Below are 24,303 nucleotides of genomic sequence, written 5' to 3'. Positions count from 1 at the left end.
GGAGAAGCGCAGCCCAGCGCCCAGACACACAGATGTTCTTACCCCGGATTCACAACCAAGAGCCTCCAAATGCGGCTGGGGGCTGGCTCTGCCTCCCGAGCTCTCGCGCTGTGCCCACTTTCCGATGCCACCTGCTTCCTCCGCCCAGCCCACGTCTCCCCCTTGGCCCGCCCCTGGCCCCACGCGGCCGCCTGACACTCACCCAGGTTCACAAAGCTCATGACCATGTCCGCGTCGTTGAGGAAGGCGCTGTCCTGGGAGCTGGCCGAAGGGGAGCCGCCGCTGGGTCCCGGCTGGGCGATGAGGGTCTTGCGCTGCAGGGTGTGAGCGGTGGGGCGCTGCAGGGGGCGGCGCTCTGCCCCCGGCCCCTGCTCCTCCTCGCTGGACAGGGCATTGTACAGATCCAGCATGAAGAGAGGAGCCGAGTTGAGCCTGTCCGGCGGAGGCAGCTGCTGCTGCTGCTGCTGCTGCTGCTGGGGAGGAGGCGGCCGCGGCTGCAGCCCGTGCAGCGGCCGGGGCCGGTGCTGCAGCCCCAGCACGGACAGGATCTCCTTCTGCATCTCCCGCTTCTCGTGCGACTTGAGGCGCCGGTAGAGGAATCCAGGCGAGGAGGCGGCTGGAGCCTGCGGCTTCTCCCTGCTGCTGTCCGCCAGCAGCGCCCCCCCGGCGGGCAGCAGGGGCAGCACGGGCGGCGGCGGGGAGCAGCAGCAGCTGCACAGCAGCCCTCCCCACCAAAGCCAGCCGAGCCTCAGAGGCATCGCTCCCAGCAGGGTGCTGCTGCTGCTGGCTCGCCTCTGAGGCAGACGAGGGATGCCCGGCTCCTTCTGTCCTCGGGCTCTGCTGCTCCCCCCCTTGGGAGTTAATTCATGAGTGGAGGGGGGAGGCGAAGGGGTTAAACCTTCCCTCTCTCTCGCATGGTCACTCTGCCCACTCCCCCGGCCGTGCAGGCAGACCCCGAGGAAGGGCTGCGGCGGCAATGGGGTGGGGGGGGGAACAGAGCTGTTCAGGTACAACCGATGTGCGCCCGGGGTGGGCGGCTTCCCGCCCCCACAGGCAGCAAACGCGCCCCGCGGCTGCCCCGCTCACACAGCCCGCGGGGACTCACAGCCGGGACGGGAGCCGCTCGCTGCGCGCAGAGCAGCCCCCGCTGCCCAGCCCCGTGGGACACGCGCCGCTCGCCGGCGCGAGCCAGCTGCGGAGTTGGCAGGCGCAGGAGCCCGCTGCCCCGGGAGCGGACGGGGGGCAAGAAAGGGAGGGGGGGTAAAATAAAAGCAAACTTTCTCCAGGAGGTAAGTCCCTGCAGGGGAGCTGGAGGCTGCTGCTGCTAAGGTCCCCCGGGGTCGGCTGGAAGGGGTGATGCCGGGGCAAAAAAAAAAATCACATGCGCGGGCGCTGCTCCTCCTCCCTCGACAGGCAGCCTTGACTCACTGAGGAGAGCCGGGCTCCGGCAGGTACCACACTCCAGCTCCCCGAAGCGCCCGCCCACCCCCTTGACAGACAGCGAAAGCCGCTATTCAAGAGGCTCCTCCCGCGTCCATCGTGCAAGAGTCTCCCCGCTGCAAGCGGGGGTGTTGCCGTCTGCAACGACTGGCGCTGGGCTTCCCTGCTGCAGACTGGAATTAAGCCGTGGAAGGGAAGGGGTGTCTCGGAGGAGGTGGGCGTGCGGGACACAAGGGGCAAGGGGTGGAAGGCAAGGCCCTGGCTGTAGTTTAATGGTAGGCGGGAATACGTGGTGGTGGGGGGGTGTTTTTAAATTGTTGCTTCCTCTTCAGTTTCTGAAACTTTGGCTTTTGGCAGGAAAATGATAGAACCAGATGAAAATACCATGTAGCCTCTAACTGGTATAAGAGAGTGATGGTAACCGGGTTGTATTCACAAATACAAACGCTTTCATTTGGTTTCCTTTGGTAGCCTCACTGAACTCAAAAATGACAAGGGCAGCATCGTTTTGGCTTAGCTGGGATGTAAAGGGGCCCCAAAATGATGCTATCGCAACTGGTTCAGGCCTTGTGGGTTGTGATCCCACTCCTTCCCACCCAGTCCCTTCCCCACCCGGGGCTGATGTCTGACAACTAGGTTGTGTTTTATTTGGGCCTGCAGTTAGACTCTTGTGCTCACAGAGAGTCCAGCTGAAGTCATTATTTTATTCTTAAATGATACTGAACATTGGTACCCAGGAGTCCCTCTCATGGACCAGGATCCCATTGTGCTAGATGCTGTACAAACACAATAAGGAAACGGGCCTGCCCCCAAAGAGCTTATATATTTAGAATTTTTTAAAAAGCTAGTTAGTTAATGGGACTCTGTAAGGATCCTTCCCTGCAGATCCGGCTGCGGGATTAAAGCATTGTAAACTCCTCAAGGATTGTGTCTTCCTATATGTTGTAAAACACATGGTACTATAATAAAACCTCTGGCTGTATATATCTATACTGCACTGTGATTACCCTTGTAGTGTGGATTTGCCAGTAGGTGTGGGGTTGTTTTTTTAAGTTTTTAATTTGTTTTTTGTAGGGTCAAGGTACAGTATTTATCTCTGTCTAAATCTGGAAAACACCCTCCCTAGGATTCAGAATGTTGACTGGCAGGCATAACATGAAAGAGAGAAACTTTTCACCAATCAGACCTAAGCAGCTTATACACTTGCATAGATAGTCATGAGTTTTCCCTCATTAATTTTAATGAAGTCCTTCAGACTAAAACAATGCATCTGTTATTCCATAATTACAATAATTCAGAATAGCTTCTGAATAAATTAATAGAAAGGAAGCTCGTGCACAGTTGCACTTACAAATTTTTAAAATAAACAAAGTTGTTGTTTTGCTCTGTTGAAAGAGCTCTTTCATGTAATAACTAAGTTAGCTCTACTTGCAAGGCTTGTAAAAGAAAAAAATAAATGGTGAATTGAAATTATCACCTGCCTTTTTTGGTCATCCTTTCTCCAATTTATACAACCTATTTAAATTGCCTAGAATATAAGTATGTTACTTTCAATATAATCAAAATTACTTTCAAATCATTTTGGTTCTTAAATAATGTCATATCTAAGGTAATTTTAACAGGCTACAATATAGTACAATATTCTTAGAAAGAGACTTACAAAGTGGCACATATACAGCATCATTCAGATGGTGGTCAAACCAAATCATCCATAATGGTCTCTTCTGGCCTTCATCTATGAACAAGTAGTAATATGTAGACAAACTGCTTGAAAACCTTATACAAACTTATTAAAAAATTATTTCAAACCTTAGAGCAATGGATGAAGAATACTTCTAACTCCAGCCCCTATTTATTACCAGTGGGAGACATTCTATATAATGGTCGGAGACATTCTATATAACGGTCTCTATCCTTAAGGGTTGTAGCATGCTCTCAGTTACACTGGTAAATTCAGGCTCATTCCACTAGTAAATCCAGGCTACCACCACTGAAGTCAGTGGATTTACTCTGTATTTACACTGGTGTAACTGAGTAGAATTTGGTCCTAGAAGTCAAATGCTGATCCATTTGAAGTCACTGGAAATATTTTTTGACAGTTTGAGGATCAGAATTTGGCACTATATCACATTCAGTCTCCCAGAGCATTAGTTGGGACTATTAAAGACAGAACACTTATTTTCAAAAGTTTAGAAGACAATGAAAATGTATTCTGAGGAAGGCATGCTTTAACAGTGGCATTTTAACTATGATAATGAAGGAGAATCCATTATTAGCATTAGCTCTGTTCTCTAAAAAAGACCGTGCCCTTCAGGAGTTCCATGCACAGATTTAATCTTTCCCCCACAAAAAACACTTAGTTGCCTTTGCAACCACCTATTGCGGGTCAGAATCCCTTTGCAGAGAGAGTTGGCATATGCTGGCTTGAGGCATCGCCCAGGATGCATCTTGTCCTCCCTCTGTCTTCATGGAGATTATTAGCTGTTCTTTGGACTCTCATACGTAGTGTGAAGATTTGAGCTAGAGTTCCAGTGCAGCTGGGAAGTGCTAGGGACCAAAACTAGTGGTTTCCTATATATTCCTAGGATCCACAGAAATCCCTGGTGATTATCCAGGTTTGGCCCTGTTGTTTGTTCCATAGGGATACAAACCACACTCCCTCCTCTCCTCAATGAAAAAACAGGGAGGCTGGGTAGGGGGTCCTCAGAAATATCTTCCTCTTTAGCCCCCTCCCCTGTGTTTTAGTGTGTGAGGATGAGGAGGAGGGTAGGGATGATCCAACCTCAATATCTTGCACATTTCCTTTTTTTCGCATTGCTAGCACATGCAGCTGGTGTCCTTAAAGGGCATGCAATCTGAAGTAATATTGTTACCACTGTACACCATTATGCATCTGTTTTTAAACTGTATCTTTGTATACACTAATCTTTCTAATTTGTCTGTAATTTTAGTTTAGAGCAATGATGCTGGTTTGTACTATGTAGCTAAAAATCCCAAACAGCTCTGAGGGATGGTAGGTGCTGGTAGATTTCTGGTATGGGCAGCTGCCAGAAAACTTGAACCCCAGGGGAAGAAGCACAGAATGTAAGTTGTCTGTTCTAATTCTGGCTTCCTTCCCAAAGCTATGGAGAGGTTATTCTGTATGCCTTTTATGACAAACTACAGAAGGGTATTCCAAAAGCTGATGATGTAGATGTTAGGGACTGTGATTTGCATGAATACTTATCCAAACCAGTACCTACAAACACCCATGCAAATCATTGTTGGATAGGCGGGCTCAGAAAGGAGCAGCAACATTTCACAGTGTTAATTTATTGGGCCTGATTTTTCACTCTTCAGGTATAACAATGGACCTGACTTTCCACTGTATGTTTGCAGTGCTGTTGCTGTGTTGGACACTAGAGAGACAAGGTGGGTGAGGTAATATTTTTTATTGGACCAACTTCTGTTGGTGAGAGAGACAAGCTTTCAAGCTTTCACAGAGCTCTTCTTCAGGCCTAGGAAATGTATTCAGAGTGTCACAGCTAAATACAAGGTTGAACAGATTGATTAGCATAAGTAGATAACACATATTTCAAGGGACCATTGAAGGTGAAGAAGTGTCCACTTACCGGGGGGGGGGGGGGGGGGGAAGGGAGAGAACAGAACACAGGTTAGTGGGCTATACATAGCTATAATAAGCCATTGCCTCTGTTCAATCCATGATTTTTAGTGTCTAGCAAAGTTATGAGTTTAAGGTCCCAGGCTCATCTTTTGAAGGTGTGGTGCAGGTTTTCTTTGAGGATGAGGACTGAGAGGTCAGATATGGAGTGAAAGTTTTGTGAAAGTAATGTTCAGCAACAGGTGATGTGGTGCTTTTGTCTTTGATCATCTTCCAATGTGAGTTCATTCAAGAGCGTGGTGATTGTCTGGTTTTGTTTCACCCACATTGTTGTTATTGGGGCATTTAATACACTGGATGAGGTACATCACATGTACCTTGTTATGGGCATGTGCAGGACCCAGGGATCTTGAAAGGTGTGTTGTGGGGGGTATTAAACATTGCAGCAGTGCATATCTGTCTGCAGGTTTTGCATCTGTTGTTCTGACAGGGTCTGGTGCAACTTTGAGTTGGTGCGTCCTGGTTTATAGGGAGCTTGCTTCTGATGATCTTGGTGTGCCTGGGGGTTGTTTGAAGACCAGAAGAGGGGGGTCAGGAATGAGGTCCCCATTGAGTATGGGTTGTAGTTGTTTGATACCCCATATAGGTTCCAGTGTGGCGTGGCAGGTGATAACTAGGGGTGTGCAGTCAGAGCGGGTTTTATTTCTCTATTGAAGCAGGTTCTCTCAGAGTATTTGGGTGGCCTGTTTCATGATGCAATCTACTTCTCTAGCAGAGTGTCCTTGGTTGGTAAAGGCAGTTTTAAGTGTGTTCAGGTGTACATATGTGTTAAGGTGCTAGACTTTCTCCTCTGAGCATATTCTGTGGTATCTGAGTGCCTGGCTGTAGATAACAGATTTCTTGGTGTGGTTGGGGGTGGTTACTGGATCTGAAAAGGTAAGTGTGGTGACCCACGGGCTTCTTGTATATAGTTGTCTGTAGGGTTTCATTGCTGAAGTTGATCGTGATGTCCTGAACATTGTTCCAGAGTTTAGTGTATGGGTGGCAGTGGTTGAGTTATGATGGAAATCTGAGGGAGTTTAGGTAGTCTGGTATTGGGGAGCCATCCTAGCACCCATAGCTGTTCCCATGGTTTGGGCAAAGTGTTTGTTGTTGAATTAAAAATTGTTTTGGGCAAAGATTAAATGAATGAGCTTGGTGATGTGTTTGGGGTGGATACTGAGTGTTGTCTATTAGCTTGTTAATATTTGAGGCAGGCAACAATGCAGTTGTGGTGAGGGATGTTGGTATCTAGGGAGGTGACATCCATGGTGGCAAGGGTGGTGTTCTGAAGGAAATTGTGAATGTTGCAGAATTTCTGGAGGAAGCTGGTAGTGTTCTAGAGGAAGTTGGCCCTTTGGATGGTGAGTAGTTTGAGGATGATTTCTATGAGGCCTGATATTCCTTCAGTGAAACATGCAGTGGCCAGATATGATGGGTCTGCCTGAGTTCCCTTGTTTGTGTATTTTGGGAAGCACGTACAAGATCGCTGGGGTGGGTTTGTGGGGGATGAAGTTGTAAAGTTTCTCTTAAGAGTTGTTTAGGGAAGAATTTAATGATTCTCTTCCCCCAACCCCCATTACTGGAGGGTGTTAACAGGCCACTTCGCCTTGAATGGTCCCTTGAAATATGTGTTAATTGTATACACTAAACAATCTGTTTTACCTTCTATTTAGTTGTGACACTCAGTACATTTGGCAGACCTGAAGAAGAGCTCTGTGTAAGCCTGAAAACGTGTCTCTCTCCCCAACAGAAGTTAGTCCAATAAAAGATATTACCTCACCCACCTTTCCACTGTATGTCTGTTTAGGGGCAGTTTACATCACTTTCTCCACAAGAGTCTTATAAATTCTGCTTCATATTTTGGATGCTACAGAAGGAAGTGTCACATTTTAAATATATATATTTTCCAGAGTTAACTATGTAGCTTGAGTGCCCTCATCTCTTCTTGAATCAACTTGAGTTGAAAGTGTTCAGCACCTTTTAGGATTGAACCCTGGGATAGTTGTCATGGTAGTGAACACTGCTTTTCTGATGATCCATAACAAGCATACATCATCTACGCTTTTTTATTCTTAAAGTAAAATACTGAGTTTTGAGTATGTGTTGTTGTAATATAGTTATAGAAGTGGCAGTGTTTGGGCACCCCAGGACCAATGCAGTGTCGGGGTATGGACACACTGAACTTTCTAGCATTGTTCTGCTAGATTACCTCAGTTTTATTAAGCTAGACTTTCTATACAACCCAGCATGATGACTTAACTTCTCCATAACAAATAATGTGGACTCTTTGCTACAGTACTATAGCTCCGGGTATGTCTACACTACCCGCTGGATCGCTGGGCAGCGATCGATCCAGTGGGGGTCGATTTATCGTGTCTAGTCTAGAGGCGATAAATCGCCCCCTGAGCGCTCTCCCATCGACTCCTGTACTCCATCTTGGCAAGAGGCGCAGGCAGAGTTGACGGGGTAGCGGCAGCAGTTGATCTACCACAATGAAGATACCACAATAAGTAGATCTAAGTACGTCGACTTCAGCTACATTATTCACGTAGCTGAAGTTGCGTAACTTAGATCAATTCCCCCAGTGTAGACCAGGCCTTAGTCACTAGCCTTTCTTTAGTAGTTCTTATCAATGATATGGACTACTTCCTTAGGGTTCATGAAGAGCTGCCATGACCATCTGAATCAGAATGCCTTGTTTTGGATTATGACCATGTTATCAGCACTAGACATTGCTTTGCTTCCTCAGGAACTCACTGGAAGGGATGAAAGATTTATGTCTTCTTAAAGAGGTTATACTACAGCTTCAAATTTCAAACAAACATGTTACCATTTGAAATTGCACATTTCTAAAAAGGATAAAGACTAGAGAGCAATACCTAATTCTCTAGGTGAAGGCAAAAGGAAAGGCATGTACGTAATCTGTTGCAGACTATGACAAACACTGTAAGAGTTAAATAAATACGTTAGTGCTACTGAAAGAATTTTTCACCTGCCAGAAAGCCTCCACAACACACACGCCATCCAAAACTCTGTGGTAACATTTGCTTTCACTCAAACTTTCCTTTCACTGTCATATCTTCAAAAATGTTGTAGACTCAGCTTCAGAATATCTTTCAGGTCATCATATTTTCCTACTCCTGGAGGACATCTGGTGGTGAAATGAAAAGCTCGTGCATAACTATTTCTGAAAGACATCCATGCTGGTAAATTAGCAGTAAAATGGTTTAATTTGTTTTCACTTCTTTTAAATTCTTGCCCATAAGCCAAGATCCTGGCTGTATGAGAACTGAGCAGGTGCAGGTTTTCTTTGTCACTAATATACTGTAAATAGTTCCACGAACGGATCTGCTTCCAGAGGAATTGTGTTTCAAGATATTCTTTTGAAAATAAGAATTAGCTACAGTAGTTAATTTCTTCTGGCAGCTGTAGCGTTTAGGTTGTAAGTAAATAAAACTGTGGCTAAAAAATTAGTAGTTGGTTTCTGGTTGTCTTCATTTGGCAAATCAATCAGCTTTGTTTATATAAATTATGTTACTGCCATGCATTTTTAGTAGTGCTACACACTGGTTATGGGAAGCAATTCCTTTATCTTTTAATAAAGACTAATGGCTAAAATACTCAAATGAAAAAAATGTAAAAGAATTAGCTTTATTTCAGGATTTCAGAACAAAAGTACAATAAAAATTGAAAATTTTCATTATGACAATAATATTTAGATATAAAATACATTAAACACAAGGTATCTTATCTCCATTCACAAGGATTTATGTATATAACTCTTGCTAACACAATTATGTATGCAACTTCCCATACATCAAGATTACGTATCCTAGAGTAAATTATAAATTTTGAATTTATATAATAATTTTTTCAGGGCTTCCATTATTTTTGTAAATTCAGTAGACTGTTACTATTTTAATTATTAGTAAACCTTTTCTACATGCAGAAAATATTTGACTTTTATAACTTTCCTCCACGTCCCACCCCTAAGCTGAACTTTTTAGCACCAGGGAGAGACTCTTTCGAAATCACTTGCACACCAGTGTCAAACTCAAATTGCAGGGCTTCTGTGAATGAGGCAGCATCAAAGACACTGTAATAAGCAGAACTTCGGTCTCCTAGCATGCATTGTTGAGGAAAGGCAGAGATTTGTTTAGCAAGCTCAATGGCATACTGAAGGGCTACAAATAGAAACATAAAAGAATATTTTAATAGTACTTAAAAAAAATCATATACAACTTGCAGATATAAGAAATAACAGGTATGTGATATGGGCTGTTTATAACATGATGCATTTGAAAACAGGATATTAAAAAGGCAAAACATGCACAGTAAATTTAATACTGGCTTGCAAGGTCTACTTATGAACTGAGGAAGAGTGGTTTAGTGTAAACTTAGTTCAAAGATGGAAGCAGACTAAAACCAATATTTGCTATGTATGCCCAAATTTTTTCCTCCCATTTGATGAATGCAGTTTCTTTAATGCAAGTAGTCTAGCCGAGGCATTTAAAAAATAGTAACATCTTATTATTCACACACACACGGGGACACAGACCCATTACTTTCTTTACCTAGAAATATTTTCTAAAAATATGTAATGCAGATTTATCAGATCCAAATCTTTGTGAGAGAAATGGTTGTATATAAATACCTACTTCAATAACTACATTAGTACACCACTATTGTTATAAAAACAAACATCTGAAAGTGAAGAAATTCATAGTTAAGGTTCCTCAAACAATCACAACTCTGTTCCAATTTTCATGTCCACCATCTCCATAACAGGAATATACTTATATCCTATTGATTACTATTTAAATTTATGAGTCAGCAATTCAAATATTTTTAAAGCCACAGATTTATCCTGGAATCTAGTCAATTTTAAAAGAGTTAAAAGTAGTTTGATACTACTTTTGCCCTGACCCCTTCGGCCAATACTTGTTGGTTTACAGTAACATTTTCCTAATTCAAAAATGTTTTTCTCTCCCTTGTTTGTATATGCAAGATGCAGGCAAATAGGGGAAATTAAGTAATTGACTATATATGGGAAAACCCCTGAAACCCACAGTGCTGTGAAATGTCCTTAGTAAACAAATTTGAAAAGTGATTTAGCCTCTCTCAGTTCAAGTAATCTAGAGATTTTACTTGGAAGTATGAAACATTTAAGACAAAATGACATTTTTAAGGCAATGGTATCCCTTTAACATCTATATCAGTCTGGTAGAGGCTGTGACATACATGGACTGCATGAATATGGATGGTACAGTGGGGTTTCCAGTTCATATAGCAAACTTTGATAGGTCTTTTACTCACAATGGATTAGCAGAGAGGAGACTATGCTGTTTCTGGACTATGAATAAGATGTAAGATGCTGAGGGAGAGGGCTGAATTTCTCCCAAGCTCTCTACTGCTTAAGTGGATGCAACTTCAGTGAATTTTCATCCAATCTCAACAACAGGCCCGCTGAGCAGAAGAAACTAAATGACAGTGTTTATAGCTCATAATAGGAAGGTGAACTAGAAGATTGCCTGTGGGCCATGTTTGGTAGGTGGTTTGTAGCCCCTATTGAGCGTATAGAGGGAGATATGGTAGATGGATATAAAAGGCCTCTAGGCGATAGGTTGAGACTGGGAAGACATATAGGGCAGAGGCTTAAATTACTAAGGTTTTTCTCACTTTAAAATGTTTGCTATAACTTGTGTTCTGAGTATTTGATTTCATGAACATTTATTTACAGCCTTAACTCCAGTTTAAGTTTTTGTTTGTGAATTAACTTCATTTTTACTAGAAGCCAGAAGGCAACAGAAAGCTCTTCTGTAAGGTCAGTAGAGCTTTAAACCCTATCAAATGCAACAATGGATAGTGTACCAGAAAAGTTCTGTTTCAAATGTTCTATCCATAACAGCTATCATTTGCCAGATGTTGCACTCTTGGAGCTTATAAAACTATCTGAAGCTAGTAAAGAAACACAAAAGTGGTGGTGGGGGGCAGGAAAATGACTTTGCATGCTTTTAAATATTGTTACAAACCCAGAATATGCTGCAGTTTGCCAAGCAAGAGTTGACTTCAGCAGGTTTAGGGGAATGTTTCATAGCACACAGTCCCTCCAGATGAGATCTATTAAAAGAAATGGTGTCCTAACTCCCACTTTAAGTGTTGATATCTTCTGGGTAAGAAGGTGAGTAAGGACAGTCTACAGCCAATATTTCCCCCCTCCTCCAGTGTCTTCAGGGAGCATAAGCTTGCCTCCTTGGCTATGACAGAGATAGGAAAGGGATGCTCACCTATACCTAACTGAAAGGAATCTGAAAGAAGGGTGAAAGTTTTGTTGGGGGTAGAGTCCTGTTCCAAGGATCATATTTACCCTTTGCTCAGAGACAGTCATGGGAGCTGCTCTGTGTCTGGGACTCAGAGACCCGGGATCTGAATCCTCAGGGGCCTACTGTAACTTGTGAGAGTAAGGAGCACTTAAGAGTGCCCCATGATTCTAACAGCAATCTCAGCATTGGGTTGTCTTTTTTGTTTTATGTTTAATGCAGAGAGGATAAATGATGGTGTAGTGTGGCATAAAGGTTTCATCAGCATGAGTTTGGGATCACAATGTTTTCTCAAACAGCTTGTGAGCTTGCCACTCCAAATGACTGCTAATAGCTACATCTCTTACAGTTTATTCATAGTCCAGAAACAGCACAGTCCCCTCTCTGCCATTCCATTATGAGTAAGAGATTTATCAACATTCTCTTGTGAATTACTAATAGCTACATCTCTTCTAGCCTACATATACACACACTACAGAAAATCAGCTACAACATATTTTAGAGTTCTCTCTTTTTATTTGATCCCTCTATGACAGCTGGTAGAAATTAGACATCCAGCACACCACAGCTGGGGAGAATGGAAGACTATCTTTATTGCCCTTTTTACAGACCCACGCCTCCTTGCTCTACACTCCTATGTTCACAACTATCACCACCATTTTTATAAGAACTTCTAGTGAGGAATTATGGGCCTTGAACCTGGGCCTATGGGTCACCAGACAGAACTCAGGCCATGGTTGCTACCTGGCAGCTCACCCAAAGCCCTGGAGAAGGGGGCTTCTGGAACATTAGCTCACAATGGGCCATGCCCGCAAAGCTCCTGATTGTGCGAGACATCAAGCGCCACCGATTGGCTGGGTTGCACTACTTAAGCTAGACAGAATCATGAGAAGTTGTCTGAGCAACTGGTGAATCCCTGGCTGGCTGCTACTACAGACCCTGCCTACTTGTCTGACTCCCAAGCCTGTTCCTGGTGCCTGATCTTTTCATCCTAGGCCCCTATCTGCTCCCAGTTACTGTTTTCCTCCCTTGCGTCAGGTCTCTACTCCTACATCCAACCCGGACACTGACCCTGGCCTGACTCTGTCTTTGGCTCTGACCCTTGGCTTGGCTCCTGACTCTAACCCCAGCTCCGAGCCTGGATCCATTTCCAAGTGTCTGACTAACAATTAGGCTAGACACAAACCAGACCCTCCACTACTGTCTCTATCCTACAGCCTGTAAAGCCAGATGCCTTAGTTACCAGTCCGATGGCACTAGTCTCAGAAGAGCCCTAAAAACCTCTAAAATGCACCTAAATATCTTTTCTGTTAACATTGTAGGTATAAGTTTAAGGTCTGATATCTTGCAACCTCCCAAGCCTAGAAGCAAGTGCTGGGTCCCATTAGAAGCTAGGATTCTTCCCTTTCCAATAGTATAAAGTTATGCAGGGCTTCAAGATATCAAACCTTAAGCCTGTCACTGGAGCAGGATCAAGTACTGCCTGTCCTGGATCAATAGCAGGTAATTTTTCAAGGGGAAACTTCCCTATTTGGGAGAAAGGAGGAAACATTTTTATGGCAGGTTTATTTATTCTTTAAAATTGCACCTGTGAAGCTGTTCAGAGATCTGGAATGTCAGGATGTGTCTAAGTGAGATGGATTAGAGGGCAGAGAGCATAAGCTGGTCAAAAGTGCATGATCAAGTATACAACCAGGTGATATGTATTATTGGTTCTGCAATTAATCATATGTATATCACCAGTACATATGTGGAGTTTTAGGCTATTTACAGTAGGACAGAATTGTCCCAAGCATACTTTGAGCACACACTGATTTGTAGGACTCTTAATTGACCTCCCGTATTATTTCTGAATACTGTTTCTTTTAGTGGATGAAAGTGTGAGATCCGACATTAAAAAACTGGGTTGCAATATAACAGAAATATGTCTGTGAGCTATTGGCCTCCTCCCACTTTAAAAAAAAAATAGGCACACACAAAACTAGCTAACAATGTTAGGGTAATGAATGGTTGTGCTACTGAAATAAAGTAACTTTCTAACTATGTGAAGACATTTAACACAGTGTATTTTAAATACTAAGTATTACTGGGAAAATTCATATGAATATAAAATGGAAACCTTTTCAGTGCTGAAAAGAATAAATAAGCAAAAACTTATGAAGTGAGAATGGCTGCTAGAATTGCTAACAAATATTGCAAGACAAGACTGGAAAGTCTTTTCAGTATAGAAGAGGTAAGAGAAAGGGGTGCCAGAGTGTTACTAAGGGCTTGTCTACACTTACTTTTTAAAGCGCTCTAACTTGCTGGCTCAGGAGGGTGAAAAATGACCCCCCTGAGCACAGCAAGTCAGCGCTTTAAAGCAGTAGTGTGGACAGGCTTTGAGCACTGAGAGCCGCGCTCTCAGTGCTCAGGGCTAATCCCCTCATGGAGGTGGATTACCAGGAGCACTGGGAGAGCTCTCCCAGCACTCACACGTGACCACACTCAGAGTTCAAAGCACTGCTGCAGGAGCGCTCCCGCAGCAGCGCTTTGAAGTTTCTAGTGTAGACGTAGCCTTAGAAACACTCTGATGTGCTCTATCACTCCAATGCACCTTCAGCGAGCAACAAAACCATAAACCTATTCAAAGACATTTTACTGTAGTATTGTGATAGCCTGAAACAGCACTAGGCCATACAGGTTGGTTCCTACATTTTCCCTCTCTGTCTCTAGCCCAAGGGCACAGCCAACTTCCCAGTGATCTTCTGCTAGCATATCAGTCTTCTGGGGCCCAGGCAGGTTAGAGATGTTAGAGCAGACTCCAGTCTGCTTTATTCTGTTCCAGGGAGGCAGATCAGGGAAGAATTGCTCTAAGACAGAGAAAGTGTAAAGGCAGTTTGTGTACGTCTTCTTCAACTCAGCCAAACACATCACAGTTGTAGCTGAGGATCAGGCCCAAGATCTTTCATGACACTAGAACGTCCTATCACCAGGTTTTCTTTGCTTTACATCTAGCTCTGTAATCAACAGGTTAATGCTAACTGCCAGGGTAAAACACACTTCATAGAATTCTCATTTGCTTACAATACATTCAGTAAATAAAACTTGGTTTTATTCACATTGACTTCTAAAGTACATCATCCAGCGCCAACCAAAACACTCGTGTTTGAAAAAGGAATCAGGATATCAGAATGCACACAGTACGACAGCAAGTCTATGGAGACGTTAGTCACTCTTTGGACCTGAAAAACGGCGGCAGCTTCAGGAGGTTTGAATAACCTCCTGTGTTATTACTGACCTCCTCTCCTTCCTTTCACACTCCATGATCAAAATAACCTACTTTTTCCACACACGCACACCTTTTTGTCCTAGCTAATTGACTCATGGCTAATTTCCTTTTAAAAACTCTCAGACACACAAGCTTTAAAAAAAAAAAAAAAAAAAGCTATTCCCAAAGCCCATTTAGATTTAAAAGTACATGTTGTAATCCTTTTGCTAACTAGTCAGGAGAACAGGCTACAGTAAGCAGCAGTCATATCAGTTTAACTTGAAGAGAAGCAGCTGCTACTGTGCATTAAACCAATTTCCAGGCCAATTCAAAATGAGGTAACTCAGTAGAGTGTCTTCCTTTTTCCTTCTACAGGAAATGTTAGAGACTGCTTGAAAAGGTTTTCTACATTTACCTTACCAGGATAGTTCCCTATAATGGACAGAGGTTAACAGTAGAAATGTGGATGGATAGATAGATAGATAGATTTTTTTTTTTTACAGGATACACCCATTATTGGAAGGAAACCTCTTAAAAATCTATTTCCATGTTTTCAGCTCTCTCTAAATTAAGAACAAAAATCTAGGTTATACTTCCTAAATTGAATAAAATTGATAAATAGCAGCAGCTGTCGGTTATGGAGAGCTTAAAGATTTTAAAATGATGAAAAGCACACTTGTAACACAGGGCTTGTTTTCACTGCACTGTTAACTAGAGCTATAACTTGAGCGTTACCCAACAGACTCCACTGATCCCCAAAAATCTCTAGCTCAAGTTAAACGGTACTTTAAACATGAGCTAGCTGGCCCATCAGTGCAGCGGGATGAAGCCCAGATTCTGCTGCCACTCGAGCCAGTAGCACAGTGGGTATGCAGTCGATTTGTGCTGCTGCTACAAGCACTGTGCAGTGCTCAAGAGTCATTTTGCAGTGTGAATGCTCTTTCTCCACTAGGCTAACATGACACGAGAGGAGTTAACTCCAGTGTAGATAGCTCAAGCTAAGCCTGCAGCGTAAACAAGTCCATAAATATGCTACATGACTCTTAAAGGGTCTCGTCCTGGCCTCCACAGACCTTTCCATGTAAGCAGTATGCGAGGAGCCAGGCAGCTAAATTGCTATGGTCTCACTAGTTCTCAGTATCAAAGGAGAGAGGATAGTGCTTTCAAGGGCTGGAAATGGTAGGCATTCTGAAAGTGTGAAATAGGAAAACAGGAAAGAGTTGCATACATACATACAATCAATCAATAAATAGGACTAGCTTAAAAACAAAGGCCCAGTTCTCCCAGGGTATGGGAATACTTTAGTTCAACTCCCCCAGTTCAAAATTGCCTTAAAGCAAGTTTACTGGATCACCTGAGGATACTCCCAGCTCAAGGGATCCCTAAGTGTTGGGAAACTACCATAGTAGCACCTATGCCACTCCCTCCTTGCGGATGTATGGTGAAAGTGGGTTTAGCTGGAGTGTCCCTGCACCCCAACGATATCTGGCTGATGTAATGGCCCCTTTGGGCTAATGCCTAATGGCATAAGATACAAATTAGAGTGGTCTTCGGGCTGCTCTAGCTTGTGCCTGGCACTCCACTGGAAAAAAAGCTGCCCCAAGATCAAGCAACTGCAAGGCTGCTTAAAGCCACTTGCATACACACTTTTTTGAACTGCACTGAGTGTTCTCTGGCCAGACACAAGGGCATGGCCCTAATAAAGAAACTAACCAAGAGTTATAATATAAAACAAAAAGTCAGATAAACATACAAAAACCCAGTAAACTGTTAGAAACAGGTAAACAAAAATGCAAATTGGCATGAGTTAAAAAACAAAGGCAAATAAGTAAAAGCTAAAAAAATAAAACCTACAAGGATTAAGAAAAGGGAACGCTAGAACTGGAAGAGGAAGTACTGGGTTGTATGCCTCCTCCCACCACCCTTTTCTGTATATATGTATTTTGTCTATTAGGATTTCAGTCCTGCAAGGTGCTGAGTGAACTCAAAATCTGGTGAGCCCTTAAGGACTGATCCTGCATATACTTACTATTAGGTATAGTGCTTATTTCCATGAGTGGCCCAGCTGATTTCAATACGTATTATACTTAGTAGTAAGCATTTGCAGGATCAAACCCTTAGATAGTAAATATCTGAACATTACATCATATTTACCCAATGCAACTAAGCTCATCTTTACTGGCGAGGCAAGTATAAAACGATATTACAGTATGAGAAATATTTGAGAATAATGAATTAAGGGAGTGGAGGGAATAAAGGCAAGATCCTGTAAACCCTTGATCACTCACTGCTACTCCAATTTAAATCGGTGGGATCAGTTGCCCAAGGAAAGACTACTCATGTGAATAAGTGCTTGCAGATTTGCTGTTTGAGTTCTATGGATTCTAGCTTAACTGAGTTGGAAAGCATTGCTTCTCTTGGACCAGAGCTGTGATCCATGTTAGCATGTATCAAAAACTCCACAGTTGACTGCAAAGGTTACCAGGGTTTTTGGCTAGCTTTTTATGATTGCACAGCAGCACCTTTCTTTTGAGCGGAAACATAACATTTAACTTGTAAAAGAAATCTTTCTAAACTAGATTCTTGCCTCAAGTAATTTTAGTTCTTCATAATATCTTTGTCACTAGGCTTTGGAGAGATGGAGTAGGCACCTAATTAGTTAGAAAAGAAATAAAAAAAATCTTCAAGAAACTGTACAGTGGCAGGACAAGACTGATTCACAAGCAGAGAAACAGGAACATATGCTTTTTTTTAGTGTAAAAGCAAGTGCTACGTCTGACTTCCATTAGAAAAACTTCTATTCATTTCCCTTGCCCAAACTATAAGGAAGCCCATTTAATTTTTTTAAACTATACAGAAACATTTGGAAAGTTTTGTTTCCCTCCATTTAAAACAAAATAAATTAATAAAATATGATGGCAGCCCATCAACTAATGTTCTAGTTTCAGCTGTGTGATGTTACAAAACATTTACAATAAAGGGAATGGATAATTGGATGATGTATTATTGTTAGCAGCCTGCTTTAAGATCTACTTTAAACACGAATAGTAACTTAATAGCAGTGTAGCAGTAAAAGCAAATGTGACGGATGTTGGATGTCCTCTCTGCAGTGTGTCAATCCTGTGCCAGATGTATATTTTAATTTATTATTTGTATCATGATAGCACCACAAGGCCCCTGCTTAGGGAGCAGGGCCCCATTGTTCTAGGCACTGTACAAATATATATTAAAACATGGTCCCTGACATAAGGACCTTTTAATTTTAATCATAACCAACCAGGGGTGTGTGCAGGACTTTAAATTTGACTGCTTTTGGAGAGGCACATTAAACACGTACAAGTGAAAGGGTCATGTCACTCTCACACACACACCCCGGATTTCCCAGGACATCTCTGGTGAGGAAGCAGCAGCACTCTGTGTCCCTGCAGCCTTCGGAGGGAGGAAGCAAGAGGACTGCTGGCTGAGCTCTTCCTCCTCCCACTCCTAAAGCTGCTGCTTCTCCTTCCCTGCTGCTGGAATCCCAGCACTGCCACCTGGTTTGCAGACCACCTGCTGAGGTGAGTCAGGGGATGGAGGCAGAGGCAATACCTGGGACTCCAGTAGCAAGGACGGAGAAGCAGCAGCTGTAGGGGTGAGGGGAGGAGGAGGAGCTCAGCAGGCAACCGCTGCTTCCTCCCTCCCCGGGCTACAGGAACACATGGAAAATTTGGGGTGAGTGGCCATGCCCCTGCTTGCCCACTCTTGTGCATGCCCCTGTAACCAATTCTATTTATTACAAAAATCATGATTATTTTTGTGTTAACTATTCTTCACAAAGATAGACATACAGATAACAACACTATCAAACAATTCACACTTAGAACCATTTCTTACATTGTCCATTAAGCACTAACCTTGGCCATTGGGAACTATTCGATTGGCTAGCCCAAACTCATATGCTTCTTGTGCACCAACAGGACGACCAGTTAGAATGAGATCTAAGGCTCGTGAGAGACCAATCAGTCGAGGGAGCCGTACAGTGCCACCATCAATCAATGGAACACCTGTGAAGACAAAAAACAGGATTAAAAGAAAACCCAAATGTTTACATTTTAAAACAATGTTTTGGCCTAATCCTGCCTGACTTTACTCAAGTGAGTATTCTAGACTGCTTCTTTGCATTTAATTCATATAACACAAAGGAGTATTTCATTAGTAAAGGTTTGCAGGATTCTCCCTTTAATTTCACAACAGAAAGACAGTTATCTAAAACTGCAAGTGCAATTTGATCTACCCTGAAAAGTGACTCTAAGAACAGCACTCCTGGCTTCCATGTTTTTTCCTTGATGATTTCTGTATCAAATGTGTTCGTTTTACAAGTAAAAAGGTTTGGGGTTTTTTCCTATATGTCAGCTCTGCAAATTGCCCAGTCTCTGAGAATCAAGCTAGGCTCTTTCGTACTCTAGCTTCATCACTAATAAATATCCTTTATAGACCAATTTATGCCCTCTGTGGCACCTGTGTAAACCCGGTGCCTTTCATGAGTTTGCACAGTTGTTACTGGATGGGTCTCTACTTTAAGTCCTGATTGGACCATAATTTAGCAAAGAGTTCTATTGATGCACAACGAGTACAAAAATCCATCTCACTCTGTTTTTGCTGTGTTGACTCTGCAGGCATCTCAGAAGACAAGAGTAATATTTGTCACAGAACAAATGTGACAAAGCACAGGAAACAGATTTATTTTTACAAGTCACTTTTCCAAACAGATATGCACTTCAGGAAGTGATTTAATGTTGTTTACGTGTTTATTAGAAATGTGCTGATGTTGTCAGGAACAATTCCCAAAGACCAGAGTTGAAAGATTTGCTTTTATAAGAATCTGTGTGACTAAGGCCCAGATCTACAAAGGGACTTAGGTGTTATCACACTGAACATCATAATCCCTAACCTTTAGGAAAAACCATAGGACCCACACTACTATTTATAAAGCTGATTTAGGTGACTAAGTTCTCTATACAATGACTAGGGAGAGACAAGTACCTAAGATGGAGATCCACAAAGCCAGCTAGGCAAAGAGCCACTTAAGCTAGCCAATGCAACATGCTGACCAGAGTGGGGTGTGCTAAGCCCTGCCCCTCTCACAGAGAAAAGCGCCTAAGTCTGGGCTGCATTTGGGTTCCTAGCTCTGCTTGCGATCCATGAACCACAGGAAGTTAGGTGTCTGAATGCCTAAGTGGTGTGCAGGACCCAAAACAAAACATCGAGGGGAGGGGAAGGGAGGGGAGGAAAGAACCTCCATAATAACCTTTAGCCTAGTGGATAGAGTTTTCACCCTGGATATGTGAAATCCCCAGTTCAAGTTCTTCCTCCCCCTGGATGTAGACTATTCTGAGGTACGGGTTCCTTCACTTGCCTACTGACCTTGTTCTACTTCAATTAAATATTAATTGGGTCAGCAAAAGCATTGGAATGACTATAGCCTAGTGCACTCACTTGAAATGTGGTCAATCCTTGTTCAAATCTCTTCTATCCATCAGGAGAAGGTGGTATTTGAACCAGGGATCTTCTACATGCTGGGTGAATAGCCTAACCCTTAGGCTACAGGTTGTAAGGGAGGGCCTCCTCATCTCCTGCTGCTTTTTGTGAACTCCAAAGGGGCCCAATCCAGTAGGCAGTCTCTGAGCATTGCTACTGGATCAAGCCCCCAGATGTGATTTAGGCAGCCGAACACCTATCTTCCCTGGTTTGTGAATTGTTCTTGGGGTTAGGCAGGAGGTGGGTGTTCAGATGCAAAGAGCAAGGCTGCAGTGCATATGCCTGGAGACAAAAAATTAGGTGCCAAGTCAATTTTTGCACCTACTGGGTTAGGGGGCAAGCAGGAGTTTTAAGGATCACAGCGGTGCCTAAAAACAGGACTTGGGCACCTAAGTACCTTCATGGATTGCACCATAAATAATTATACACTTTGCCCCAGTATACAGAAACCTAGAACTAGATACAGTAAAAGCTTGGTTATCCAGCATGTTGAGGGAATGGGGGAGGGGGTGCTGGTAAGTAAAAAATTCCGGTTTACTAGGAGGGAATTTGGGTGTGGGAGGGGGCTGGGGGTTGGGGCACAGGAGGGGGTGCAGGGCGTGGGCTCTGGGAGGGAGTTTGGGTGAGGGAGGGGGCTTGGGACAGGGAGATGGGGATTGAGGCACGAGAGTGTTTTTGGGATGCTGGATCCAGGCGGTGCTCACCTTGGGCAGCTCCCCGCAAGCGGCGACATGTCCCTGCTGCTCCTAGGCGGAGGCGTGACTAGGCAGCTCTGCGCGCTACCTCCACCCGCAGGCATCGCCCCAGAGCTCCTACTGGCTGTGGTTCCTGACCAACGGGAGCTGCAGCACCAGCGCTTGAGGCAGGGACTGCACACGGAGCCCCTGTGGCCGTTCCTTCACCTAGGAGCAGCAGGGACATGTCGCCACTTTCAGGGAGCCATGCAGAGCCAGGTAGGGAGCCTGCCAACCCCGCACCAACCAGACTATAAACTGGACTTTCAATGAATATCAGAAATGCCGGTTTATAGAGCTTTCCAGTTGGTAAAGTGCCAGATAACATAGCTTTTACTGTACTCTGGATAGTTACAAACAGAAAGCCACCTGCCATTCCAAAACTCCCAAATGCAGCTTGATTAGGAGGGTAAATATATATATATATATATATATATATATATATATATATATATATATATATATATATATATATATATATATATATATATATATATATATATATTGTTAGAATTGGAACGCTATTCATGTTCTTATATAGCCCCTCCATCACCATTGTAACTGAGGTCTGGTCTACACTAAAAAGTTAGATTGACCCAGCTCCTTCACTCAGAGATGTGAAAAATCCACATCCCTGAGCGGCATAGTTAAGCCAACCTTACCCCTGGTCTACACAGCACTGGGTCAACAGAAGAATTCTTCTGTCAGCCTAGCTACCACTTCTCGGGGAGGTGGATTAACTATGACAATGGGAGAACCCCTCCCATCAGCATAGGTAGTGTCTACACTGAAGTGCTGCAGCTGTGCCACTGTAGTATTTCAAGTGTAGACAAGCCCTGAGTCTCACAAACATTAATGAAATTATCTTTACGACACCCATGTGAAGTAGAGAAGTATTGTTATCTCTATCGTACAGATGGAGAACTGAGACACAGGAAGATTACGTAGCTTGTCCGAGGTCACACAGGAAGTCTGTGGCAGAGTTAAGAATTGAACACTGGTTCTCCGAATCCCACACCAGTGCCCTAACCTAAGTCTGTTCTTCCTCCATAACCAGGTGCTCTCCCCTAACAGGTTCAAGATGTAACAGGATGTTGCCACATGAATTTATTTCTATGAAAGGTTTTTAAATATTCACATTTAGCTCAGACACCACCACCATATTTCTTCATGGAGATGCTCCAAACTGGTTTAATAAAAATCAGTCATGATCTGAAATGAACTAAAAGGAAAATTTGTTCCCAGATCTTTACAGCTACCATGTGGATAAGTGGTCAGGATCAAAGGATAGATTATATGACAACAGCAGCACATAAAGCTGATTTTAAGAGTGGTGTCTTCTCTCCAAAGACACAACACCCACTCACTTAAAAAAAAAAAAAAGCAAAGCACCACATGAAGCACTGTGTTCTCAAGTATTTAAAATGGGCCAAACTACAATAATCATAATACTGCAGCAGATGCTAAAGAAGCATGGTGCAAGTGTGTTGCATTCCCCAGACATTCTTAGCACTGCTTTTTCTCTCACAGCAAGGGCCAAACTGTTAGGGTAAACCATGCTATTACAAACGGTAGACTTCTATCATACTCCCCCTTAGTCGTCTCTTTTCCAAGCTGAAAAGTCCCAATCTTCTTAATCTCTCCTCATATGGCAGCCTTTCCATACCCCAATCATTTTTGTTGCCCTTTTCTGAACCTTTTCCAACTCCAATACATCTTTTTTGAGATGGGGCGACCACATCTGCATGCAGTATTCAAGATGTGAGCCTACCATGGAGTTATATAGAGGCAACATGATATTTTCTATCTTATTATCTATCCCTTTCTTAATGATTCCCAACATTCTGTTAGCTTTTTTGACTGCTGCTACACAGTCATTGGATATTCTCAGAGAACTATCCACAATGACTCCAACATCTCTCTCTTAAGTGGTAACAGCTAATTTAGACCCCATCATTTTATATATATAGTTAGGATTATGTTTTCCAATGTGCATTACTTTGCATTTATCACCACTGAATTTCATGTGATTGTTGCCCAGTCACCGAGTTTTGTAAGATCCCCTTGTAGCTCTTTGCAGTCTGCTTTGGACTTAACTACCTTGAGTAGTTTTGTATCATCCGCAAATTTTGCCACCTCACTATTTATCCCTTTTTCCAGATCATTTATGAATATGTTGACTAGGATTGGACCAAGTACAGACCCCTGGGGGACACCACTGTTTACCTCTCTCCATTCTGAATACTGACCATTTATTCCTACCCTTTGTTTCCTATCTTTTAACTAGTTACCAATTCATTAGGGGACCTTCCCTCTTATTTCATGACAGCTTACTTTGCTTAAGAGCCTTTGGTGAGGGACCTTATCAAAGGCTTTCAGAAAATCTAAGTACACTATATTCACTGGATCCTCCTTGTTCACATGCTTGCTGACCCCCTCAAAGAATTCTAGTAGATTGGTGAGGCATGATTTCCCTTTATAAAATCATGTTGAGTCTTCCCCAACAAATTATGTTCCTCTGTGTGTCTGACAATTCTGTTCTTTAGTATAGTTTCAACCAATTTGCCCAGCACTGAAGTCAGGCTTTCCGGTCTGTAATTGCCGACCTCTGGAGCCCTTTAAAAAAACTGGTGTCAGATTAGCTATCCTCCAGTCATTTGGTACAGAAACTGATTTAAATGATAGGCTACAAACCACAGTTAGTAGTTCTGCAATTTCACATTTGAGTTCCTTCAGAACTCTTGGGTGAATACCCTCTGGTCCTGGTGACTTATTACTGTTTAGTTTATCAGTTTGTTCCAAAACCTTCTCTGACAACCTCAATCTGGAATAGTTCCTCAGATTTGTCACCTAAAAAGAATGGCTCCAAGTTTGGGAATCTCCCTCACATCCTGAGCTGTGAAGACCGATGCAAAGAATTCATTTAGTTTCTCCACAATGGCCTTACCGTCCCTAAGTGCTCCTTCAGCATCTCAATCATCTAGTGGCCTCTCTGGTTGTTTAGCAGGCTTTCTGCTTCTGATGTACTTAACCTATTTTGCTACTACTTTTTGAGTCTTTGGCTAGCTGTTCTTCAAATTCTTTTTTGGCCTTCCTAATTATATTTTTACACTTCACTTGCCAGAGTTTATGCACCTTTCGATTTTCCTCACTAGAATTTAACTTCCACTTTCTAAAAGATGCCTTTTTGCCTCTCACTGCTTCTTTTACTTTGTTGGTTAGCCATGGTGGCACTTTTTTGGTTCTCTTACTATGTTTTTTTAATTTGGGCTATACATTTAAGTTGAGTCTCTATTATGGTGTCTTGAAAAAGTTTCCATGCAGCTTGCACGGATTTCACCTTTTAGTTTCTGTTTAACTAACTTCCTCGTTTTTGTGTTGTTCCCCTTTCTAACATTAAAT

At 43.0% G+C, this 24,303-nt stretch overlaps 2 protein-coding genes across 4 annotated transcripts in view; both read right to left on the bottom strand.

The window, feature by feature from the left end:
* The window catches only part of BMP6 (bone morphogenetic protein 6), a 173,928-nt gene extending 172,864 nt beyond the window's left edge, over window positions 1-1,064 (bottom strand). The window contains exon 1 of the mRNA XM_030552371.1: window positions 203-1,064. Within this exon, the coding sequence (XP_030408231.1) occupies window positions 203-758 (556 nt within the window). The 5' untranslated portion in view covers window positions 759-1,064. The remainder of the gene's footprint in view (window positions 1-202) is intronic.
* Window positions 1,065-8,729: 7,665 nt separating this feature from the next.
* Window positions 8,730-24,303, bottom strand: part of LOC115646492 (2,3-dehydroadipyl-CoA hydratase-like) — a 42,088-nt gene continuing 26,514 nt past the window's right edge. For all 3 annotated transcript variants that reach the window (XM_030552369.1, XM_030552368.1, XM_030552370.1), the window contains 2 exons: window positions 18,544-18,693; window positions 8,730-9,267 (listed from right to left, as the gene is read on the bottom strand). In XM_030552369.1, coding sequence (XP_030408229.1) covers window positions 9,047-9,267; window positions 18,544-18,693 — 371 coding nt within the window. In that variant the 3' untranslated portion in view covers window positions 8,730-9,046. The remainder of the gene's footprint in view (window positions 9,268-18,543; window positions 18,694-24,303) is intronic.

Source organism: Gopherus evgoodei, chromosome 2, assembly GCF_007399415.2.
Source record: "Gopherus evgoodei ecotype Sinaloan lineage chromosome 2, rGopEvg1_v1.p, whole genome shotgun sequence".
Classification (NCBI taxonomy): domain Eukaryota; kingdom Metazoa; phylum Chordata; order Testudines; family Testudinidae; genus Gopherus; species Gopherus evgoodei.
The sequence above is the reverse complement of the archived record's forward strand: the minus strand, read 5'-3'. Positions and strand labels throughout refer to the sequence as shown.